The 9,859-nt window shown below is 33.6% G+C and overlaps 1 protein-coding gene across 3 annotated transcripts; it reads left to right on the top strand.

The window, feature by feature from the left end:
* Positions 1-427: 427 nt before the first annotated feature.
* Positions 428-8,667, top strand: LOC116029764 (coiled-coil domain-containing protein 93). Of its 3 annotated transcripts, none has more exons than XM_031271817.1 (9): positions 428-641; positions 784-882; positions 2,163-2,339; positions 2,591-2,670; positions 3,987-4,026; positions 4,117-4,224; positions 4,917-4,969; positions 5,516-5,638; positions 8,299-8,667. In XM_031271817.1, the coding sequence occupies exons 1-8, from the start codon at positions 612-614 to the stop codon at positions 5,625-5,627; spliced, it is 699 nt and encodes a 232-aa protein (XP_031127677.1). In that variant the 5' UTR covers positions 428-611; the 3' UTR covers positions 5,628-5,638; positions 8,299-8,667. The 3 variants fall into 3 exon arrangements, with proteins under 3 accessions (XP_031127677.1, XP_031127668.1, XP_031127673.1); XM_031271808.1 differs by having other exon boundaries at positions 4,889-4,969; XM_031271813.1 differs by lacking the exons at positions 428-641; positions 784-882 and adding an exon at positions 1,069-1,563 and having other exon boundaries at positions 4,889-4,969.
* The last annotated feature ends 1,192 nt before the right edge of the window (positions 8,668-9,859 follow it).

Below are 9,859 nucleotides of genomic sequence, written 5' to 3'. Positions count from 1 at the left end.
TAAGGACTAAATTAGTAAATTTAGTAGCTTTAAAAATCAAAAACTAAAATTGAAAGTTAGTGGTAGTCACAGGAGTAAGATGGGAATTAACTCTTAATTTTATTCTTCTGTCACATTTTATCTGTCATACTCACTATTTATTGGTTAGATTTACTCTTTCTTATTTGTTTATTTTTTTTATATTTTATATTTGTTTTTAAATTTGATTTTTTGTGTTTAATAGTAGTGTAGTTTCTAAATATATAAATTTTATATATTAATATTAATATTATAAAGAATAGAATTAAAAATAATTTCAGTCAAACTCCCATTATTAATTGAACTAGACACATCATGAGACACTTATAAGAAGAATATTCCATGCTGCATGATTATAAATAAATAAAAATGAGCATTGGTGGGTTCGCATCCCCAAAACCCCCGACGTCCCTGTTTCCAAAAAAAAAAAATAAAAAAAATCGACGTCCCTGATACAATTGGATCTCTTTAACCCACCCAAAAAAGAGTTGGCCAGTGGTGATCGGTGAAACCATAACGAGAAGACAGTTCTGATTCTATTAACGGATAAGAAGAAGAAGAAGAAGAAGAAAGATTTAAGAAAAATTATAAAAATGACAAGAGAGAGCAACGTAGAAGAACTGGTAAGTGGTTGGTGCTGAAATTCAGTTTCCTGAAAATGGGTATTTCCGAAATTAATTAATATATTTCTTTTCAGATTTTGTTTGCACTAGTTTCAAGTTTTTCATCACTATATTTTTACTATTTTTTTTTAAATTGTTCCAGAAGCAGGAAAAGAACAAAATATTGAATGAAATAAATGGACTGCAAGAGAAAATTGATCCAACGGCTCAGAGATTGCTGTCACTCTTGGAAACCCTCAAGGTTTGTGTGTGCTACTTTGGGTTTCTGACAATTTATTGACTTGTTTAAGAATTCAGCATTACAAATCATGTATTAGTATTTAATAATAATAATAATAAATATTATGTGGAGTGATTAAAATTTTGAAACTTGTATTTTCTATTGATTAATGGATTTTATTTTTTTTTTGTGATCTTATTTTATGTGTAATTCTCAGAAAACTATTAATTTTCTTGAATGTAAACTTGAACTGATATCTGAAACACTAATCTGATAGTTCATAGCTTGATTTATTTTTGGGATACTTCATTTTGAAATCATAACTACTTTAGGTTGTAGAAGTAATTGCAATTAAAATCATATTGACTTGTTTTTTTGAGTAGAAGATGACTTGAAAAGAATCTGAGCTTTGCACAGAATCTCAGCTTCTTAGTCCTACAGATACCAAATCCTTCTGGGAATTTTCTTTATCTGTATCTTCCTGGAGAGCCATTGAAATGGATGGAGAGCAAAATTTGATTGCTGGTAGGGCCTCTTATGCATGTGGGGATTGACTAACTTTTATTCATATTTTACTTGTATTATGATTTGCGTGTCAACCAAGTACATTGAAGGAACTTATCTAGGATGATGACTTTCCACTGGGCTTGCGTCTTGCTGCCATTAGTATAGCAGCTAATCATGAGATTGGAATGCAATGTTGTAAGTCAAGAAACTGCAATTTACAATGTTTTTGCTTTTGGCATTCTACTACTGAAGAGAAATGAAGCTGAAAGGAGCAGAACTTCAATAGCATAAATAATTAGTCTCATATCTGCACCAAGATTCCTATTCACCATTCTTGATATTTTTCTTTGTTGCTTTTTAGTTTTGGGGCGGTGGCATGAACTAATTATCAACTCTTGAGTCTCTGCATCAACAATGGTTTCACTGTGTATTTTTTCAATGCTCTTTTGAATTAGAATATTTTGTAGCCATAGTGCAATCCCAAACAGCTCAATATATTTTTTTCTTGATATTTCACAGTGCTGTGTCGAGGATTTTCTTTATTGATATGATTCACAGAGAATTCATGTCATGATTGATTTAGTTGCGACAGTAAACCAATGCTACTTGCATTATTTCCATTTATGTGATGATTTTATCATCTGAAACTAAACTGCATGCAAGTTTTCATGATCCTTATAACCCTTTTTTTTTTCTCTCTTCCCTTTTCTTTTCTTGTTTTTCTCAATCTCTTATTGTAACAACCCTCCTCCTGCTGTGGCTACTATGTAACAAATGAGTTGGATATTTTTCAGGCTCTTGAGAAGCAACATTCTGAATTCCAATTGCATTGCACACTACATAATTCTAAATTGCAATCTAAGATAAATGAGCTGGAGGAAGTAGAACAAAATACGAAAGAGGGAAAGCTTTCTAATAGTTTAGATCATTCTTTATCCGACTCCAATGAGAGGCTGGATTCTGCAAAGAAGGTAAGGAATTGATTTATACGTCTCCATAAGTATAGTGAATTTAATCAGAAAGGCTTTAGTTCATTTACAAGGCATAATGCCTCATACATTCTTTCCAATTTGCCAGAGGATCACAACTCACAAATTCTCATTTCTTTACATCCCAGTAGAAAGAACAATAAAGTATATCTCCAATATTCAAATGGGAAAACGCTTTGTCTCTTTAAAATATTATATAGTAGAGTAATATGGTTGGTGTTACTTTTTTGCAGGAGCTTGCTTCTAAGTTAAGGGCTATTATGTCACTAAAACGGAGTCTTGATAGTGTACCTTCACAAGCTGAACTCATTCAGTATGTTTTACTTATTTTGCATTCCTTCTTGCTTATAAATATTTTCAGGCTCTTTCTATTGTACGCAATTGTTTTTCACTTGTTCAGTGAAACTCATATAATAGTCAATTCAATGAGAAGTTTCTCATTGGTTTTGGAATCTTCAGCTTTTGTTATGTTACCTGGACTCAGGATGCCCTACTTTTGATAAGTATTCGGTGTAAATTGCATATGCCTAAGGATCAGCACTGAAGATGGGTATGTTGGGGTAATATAAAGAGGTGGTAATATAGGGCTTTGAATTTTGAAAAGGTTAGATATCCCATTCAGAAAAGGTTACTTTGTGACTTCACATGCGCTCATTCTGTATCAATCTTTCAATTAACATTGAAGTTCCTTTATTATTTCGTTCTTGTAGAAATGAAGTTATCAAGTAACTAAGGATAAGGGGCTAGGTCATCCAATGTGGCTAACAAAAGTTCAAATCTCTGTTCGGAGGGACCCCCTCCAATAAGAGCCTAACATTACCCCAAGGGATTAGTACTCCCCTCATAACCTCTTAATGTACCAAAATATCAAGTGACTAAGGATCCATTGTGTTATCGGTTTCTCAAGACAAGAAATGTTATGACATTTTCTCAGAGGAATTTGCTTTTGTTAATTAAATATGAACTCTTTACTGGAGTAACTGTAGACTTGCTTCTGCCAAGTGTTAGTTGATTGCCAGCCTTCTCTTCCAAAGAAATTTCAGAATTACATATTTCCTTCCTTTCGACCTTTCATTTATAATACTTTTTGAATAAGATAAAGTAATATAAAATTCATTTCTTAAAGTAGATTGATTAACAATGATAACATTAATACTGCACACTTATTTTGTCTTGAAAATTATTCTTATTAGATTAAGATAATTTTTAAACAAATTTACATTGTTACGACTGAACAAGTAGAAGGTGGTAAATTTTTCATCTGTTTGGGAGCCATAACAGTATTGCACAAGGTTAGATGCTGCATCAATATACTTCCCTGACTTGATCAGCTTTTCAGATGTATAATTTGTTTGTTTCGGTCATACTCAGCTCCTGCAGCTAAGCTGATTGCCAGGTTGAATTGAACATCTGGCAAAAGTTAAAATTACAATTCTGATTTTTTTGACCTTGTTAATTGGTTCTTCATGCTGCTGCTTATTCTGTATTGCTTATCTGCCTTATCATTGGTCCTATTTGCGGTGCCATTTATGTTTTGTGCTTCATGGAGTTTAGCCAGGAAACTAGTTTTGATTGACTGACTTATTATGATTTTTGTATTCATTTTTTTTTAATGAGTTCTTTTGACAGGTATGAACTCCGCCTCTCTGAACTTAATACCCATATTCAGGTAAACTAGTACCTAGGATGATTAACACTTAACAGTCACTTGTTTGTTCCTCATTAATGAACCTCTTTCCATCTCTGTCCCTATATGTAGGGAAAGCATTGTCAAACTCAGAAATACTATGCTACTTTTAACACATTGTTGGAAATCAAAGAATTGATGCTAAAGGAAACATCTTTACTAAATTCCATTAGTTCACAGGTATTTCTTGAAAAGTATATGGCTATTATTACTTTAGTTTATGCTATTATTGACCGGAGATCTGAACTTCTTATATCTAGATCTTAGATCAAATATATTTCCTTTGTCTATCCCTACACTATATCATATCCTTTCTTTGGATTATGCACCTTCTCTCTCTCTCTCTCACACACACACACAAGACACAAACATATATAATGAGTTAATACCCAATTTAGTCCTCTACTATAGTGGTTTTTCTCGATTTTGTCATAAATGATTTTTTTGTGCCTAATTATGTCCTCAACTTTGATGGTTTTGCCCAATTGAGTCCTTGGCTGTTAAAATCAAGGACTAAATCGAGAAAAATCACTATAGTCGAGGACTAAATTTGGTAAAACCACTATAGTCGATGATTAACTTGGGTAAAACTACTATAGTCAAGGACTAAATTGGGTATTAATAGAGGTGAAATTACCAAGCTATCTTAATAGAGGACTCAATTAGGTAAATCCATCAAAGTCGAAGACCTAATTGAGCACAAAAAGTCGTTTTGGACTAAATAAAAAAAAAACCACTATAGTCGAGGACTAAATTGTGTATTAACTCCATATATAATTATCTGGTTTAAATACTGATTTTTTCTTTCTATAATTTTGTCTCCTTTTTCATGTCTATTATATAGTTCCAAAATGCTATTACTAGCCCTGCAGGTCGGGAGAAACTTATTTCTTCCATGGAGGGAATTTTGCAGGGAACTCAACAGGTATTTCTCTATTGTTCATTTTTTAAAACTAGTCCTGAGAAAATTGCATTAAATCACTGAGTAATTTTCCTTATAAATTAACTTCAAAAGGATGAGTTTCCAAATTACAAGAAAATGTATTCTCTATATCTTTGAGATGTCTTTAGTTGAGGAACACATGCATGCATGCACACACTACGAGTGCATATTTGTTTTAGAAAAATGCTTAATTTCTATACTAGAACTTTATCTATCTCTGACAATCTAATTCTATGAATGCCTTTCTCAAATATCTGCAATTGCTATTAAAATATTCTATTCCTATCAGACACCTTGACTTCTTGTGTTGTGTTTAGAAGGATGTTTCATGGATAAAATTTTTAAGAAGTCTGGGGAATAAAGCCTATTTTCGTATAAAAGTCAGTAATTATCATTTACAAACAGGGGCGGAGGGAAAAGGGGGGAAATAGCCCCTATCCTCCCCTACCCCTACCTTGTTTTAGTTATCACCTTATGTTTAAGAAATTATCCCGTTGGTGTTTCTTCATTCATCATTCAATGTGACAGAAACTGGAAAAAGTACAACTTGCACTGGAATCAGAGATGGAAGTTCGTGAAATTCGCAAGGCCAAGTATGTTTCAACTATTTCTGAACAAAGAAAGTGCAATTCCCTTCTAAAAACTCTCCAGGTATGGGCAATATCAGGAATGATCTCAAGGAAGGCTACAGTATATATAATCACTTTTGGTATACATCTGCAATTAGGATTCTAACTTATTTGAAAATATGCATAGTTCTGTAAACACCTCTCTCAACTTATTTGAAAATACACATAGTTCTTTAAACACCTCTATCAGAATTTATTTTAATAGTTTAACATGTTTTCAAGTATAGTGTATGTGCTCATGTCACGGGCAAGAAAACACCCCCAAAAAAAAACAAAAAAAGAAGAATGAAAACGGAAAAGAAAACGCTGGGTTTGCTGGAGACCCAAAACTCCCATTGTCCCTTCTAAAACTCCCTTATATAGGGTTGAGATTAAAAGGATCCCTAAAGTAAGAATGATTAATTATTTGGTAGTTTCCAAATAAAAATTAAGTGATAAGCTAAATAACTATTTAGTAGTTTCTTAATATCTAAACTATGTAATGTAATTTTAATAAAATAAGACTTCTTTAATCATAACAACTTTTTAAATAACCATTGCCCCAAAATGTATCATTACACCCCTCTGGGAGGCAAGCTTGAAGGCTAGGAACCTCCTGCATTCATGTAGTCAACACTTCCCACAATCAAATAGCATCGCCACAAGAATTGTGAATGGTAAAGCCACAATTGGCTTTGTAAGGATCAATAGATGAGCCAACAACAGTGAGAAAAAAAGACTTCAATCTTGACATCTTTTGGATTAGTTAGGTTGAAGTGTTGAACCACAACGTTGGAGGATGAGAGAGATCTAAGAGATAAAAGACAGACCAATTCCATATGGCACAATAACAAATTGCAATGGGGTTGTAGAGTGGCAAAATAACCCTCCCATGCATTGGACAATTTCTAGGAAGGACACAACCTCAATTTCTGTAAAATCAACAGCCTTTCCTGTTGGACTGTCACCAACATGAAGCTGATCGGCGCTATCTCCACATGTGAGGTGATCAACAATGATTGTGAATGATGAGCCATCCACATTGAGTAAAGTAACATCACCCTCTGTTTGCTTAATTCCGGAGGAAATGGGCATATCAATTTTTGGTGTCTTGCCCTGGCTGTTGAGGAATTTAGTTAAAGACTGCTTTAATTCATCTGCATCTGCGCCTAATTCTCCAAGGCAACGTCTACACAACTCTTTCAGTATTTGTTTCAACTCATTGATTCTTTGAGAGCTTCAAACTTGGACCGAGTGAGGTCCATGATATTGGGTTTGTGTTCTTTATTAAAATTACATTACATAGTTTAGATACTAAGAAACTACTAAATAGTTATTTAGCTTATTACTTAATTTTGTTATTTAGAAACTACCAAATAACTCATTTTAGTTTAGGAATCCTTGTAACCAGCCCTGTAGAAGGAGTGTTATTTGGAATAATAGACAAGCAGAAATTTAATCCTAAAGAAGGGACAGAGGGAGTTTTGGGTCTCAAGCAAACCCAACATTATATGTTCCTTTTTAATTCTTTTCTTCTGTGTTTTCTTGCCCATAATGTGAGCACATTACATATAGGTTCTTTTTCTCACCACATTTGTGAGTTTTTGTTTTGATATCCTCAAATGATGATACTCTGCATAACAGAATCTGAAGTATGTAAGCAGATAGTTCATGCTGGCCTGTTTCAGATTTTATGACATTTTTTATTGCAATTACTTCCCATATGGTTGTCTTTGTGTTCTATAAAGTTGCAGGACACAAAGTTTAGCAGAAAGCCTTTTCTTATTCAAGTACTGATTTTAGGACAAGTTTCATTTGGTGTTGAATTGTTGTAATCATAATAAATTAATAACAGTTCCTTTTCACTCCCATTTTAGTACAATGGGAGGGCAGTTTTCTTTCCTTTTTCTGGCTTTATCTCAAGTCATTATACCAATGACATCAGTTTGAATTCTAGATCTATTCATGCATTGGTAGTCGGCAAAGGACCACAAGGAGGTACTCGGGGGTGTGCACTGGGTAAACCCCACCTTGTGACCCTAGTCGGCAAAGGACCACAAGGAGGTAAACTAGCTACCAGCCTAGGTTGCTTATAGCTGACCGTCTCAAACCAAGAAGGCTGGGATTCGAACTCGTGTCCTTGTGGTTACAAGTTTATATTCTTAGCCATCTTGGCTGGGGTTACCTCTTTTGTTCCCTTTTCCATATAGGCCTGATTATGATAGGCTTCTAAGTTTATTATGTTGGAATAGCTTTTTGGTTTAGGAATGGAGCCACAAGTCTTCCATGTGATCATCATCTCTGGTTAAAAATCCAAATAGAGTAGCATGATAAGATCTGCCACTAAGGCTGTTGGTTAGATTTATTCGGTAAATGCATGCATTATTAAAGTCCCAAATTTTGGAAACTGCTAATAAGGAGTAGGCAGAGCAGTAAACTCTGTATTTACTTTATCATCGTTGAAACCCCCTGTATGAAGGGAGCAGGGATGTTGTCTGACCCCAAAGACCTCCGGTGAGGCCATTGGCTGGGTTCATTAAGATCTAACTCTATGAGTTTGAAGACGGTTAATTTGTAGAGTAGTAGCTAAGGTGGTAAATTTTGCATTTACATCATTCCATGTCACTCTTGCCACAATTGTCCAACATCCTCTAATCAATCAATCCCGCTAATGCTTTTCTAATTGTTTTAATCAATTTCCAGGTGGAACGTGCAAAGAACGAGAGACTTTGTCAGCAGACATCAGAAAGCGCCCCCAGTGGCATGCGAGAGAAGTTATGATTTTCGTCACTTCAGATGAAAGTATTGTTGCAGCAGTATAAAAGGTCCGGTTTAAAACCGGGGAGAAGTGAAACTGGAGAGTTGAGTATGCTATGCTACTGATGATAAGCAAAGGGCAGCTTGAGCCTGGTCTGCAAATGCAGAATGAATGTATGTATGAATTCAGGCTATCAAGGTATGTTGATTTGTGTTGTGAGCAGCATGAATAATGTATGTTACACAATAGTAACAACAGATATGAACATACAACAATAATAATCCAATGTGTTGTTTGTGTTTGAAGAGATTTAACACGTCTTGACGAGGAGTTTTGGGTTCATGGGGTTAGGCACAAGGAATAGGAAAGAAAGTCATAACAATTTTTTAAAACACAGGTATAGGATTTGATTAACCCTATAATTACAAAACTCATTACCTAATTTAAATCAAGAAATACAAATTCAATTGCAATATACTATTATAATTGTGAATTTGCAACAACTATTAACCAATTTGAACTTAGGCTCACCACTCTTTTCTTACTAGCAGCTTCTAACATATCCTTTAACTTCTCAATTTCTATTGTCTTTATAGGCCCAATATTATACTTCTTGCCCTCAAACACATCGGAGGATCTGTCCACTCAAAGAATCCACAATCATTCCTTCCCTAATACCATCACATTGAAAAAAAAAATTGTAATTCAACGAAAAAAAAAAACAAAGCAAGAAAATTAATATCAAAATCAATCAAATGAATATGTGCTCAAGGATGATTATAAACATTTCCAAAACCTCCTACTGGGATTACGATTTATTCAAGAAGTTTGAATGACCATCTCATTTCACATTGACACTCGGATATTTATGGAGTAAATTATATCTCCTCCTTGTACTACTTGAACAAGATGACCTTAGTGGTGATGAATTTTCTTCTGTAGTGATAAATTTTGTTGGGAATAATTAGTTAAAGCAACCTCATTAGTGAGGTTTTTTCCAAGTTTTTTTGTGAGCCCCAATATCCACCTTATCATTCGCTATTTCACTTAATTTCAAAAAACTTTCTTCTCATTAAGTTTTAAGTTTTTTTTAAAAAAAAATTTTTGTGGACCACTATTTTACTTCACTATAATTTAATTATTTAATATAAAAATACTACATTTAATTGAAATGATAGTTATAAAATTAAAATTAAACTACTAATTATAATTGCGAGTTTAATAACAATAAAAAAGCTGCCATTTAATAAGAATATTAAATTAAAAATTTACATAAAAAACTGGCAGCATTATTTTTTAAAAATTATGTTATAAAAAATAAATTAAAAATGTTAAGGAAAAAAAAAGAACAAACTTTTATTTTAATTCACAGTGGTAGCCAGGCGGGCTCTCTAAAGTGCCCCACGGGCATGTTAACGAAACATGCCCGCTGGAAGCAGACTGTGTATCTCATATGCTGCTTCCCCATGTTTTTTCTCAAAACAAAAATCATGTGTTGTGGGAGTA

The sequence above is a fragment of the Ipomoea triloba genome, chromosome 1 (assembly GCF_003576645.1).
Source record: "Ipomoea triloba cultivar NCNSP0323 chromosome 1, ASM357664v1".
Classification (NCBI taxonomy): domain Eukaryota; kingdom Viridiplantae; phylum Streptophyta; class Magnoliopsida; order Solanales; family Convolvulaceae; genus Ipomoea; species Ipomoea triloba.
The sequence above is the reverse complement of the archived record's forward strand: the minus strand, read 5'-3'. Positions and strand labels throughout refer to the sequence as shown.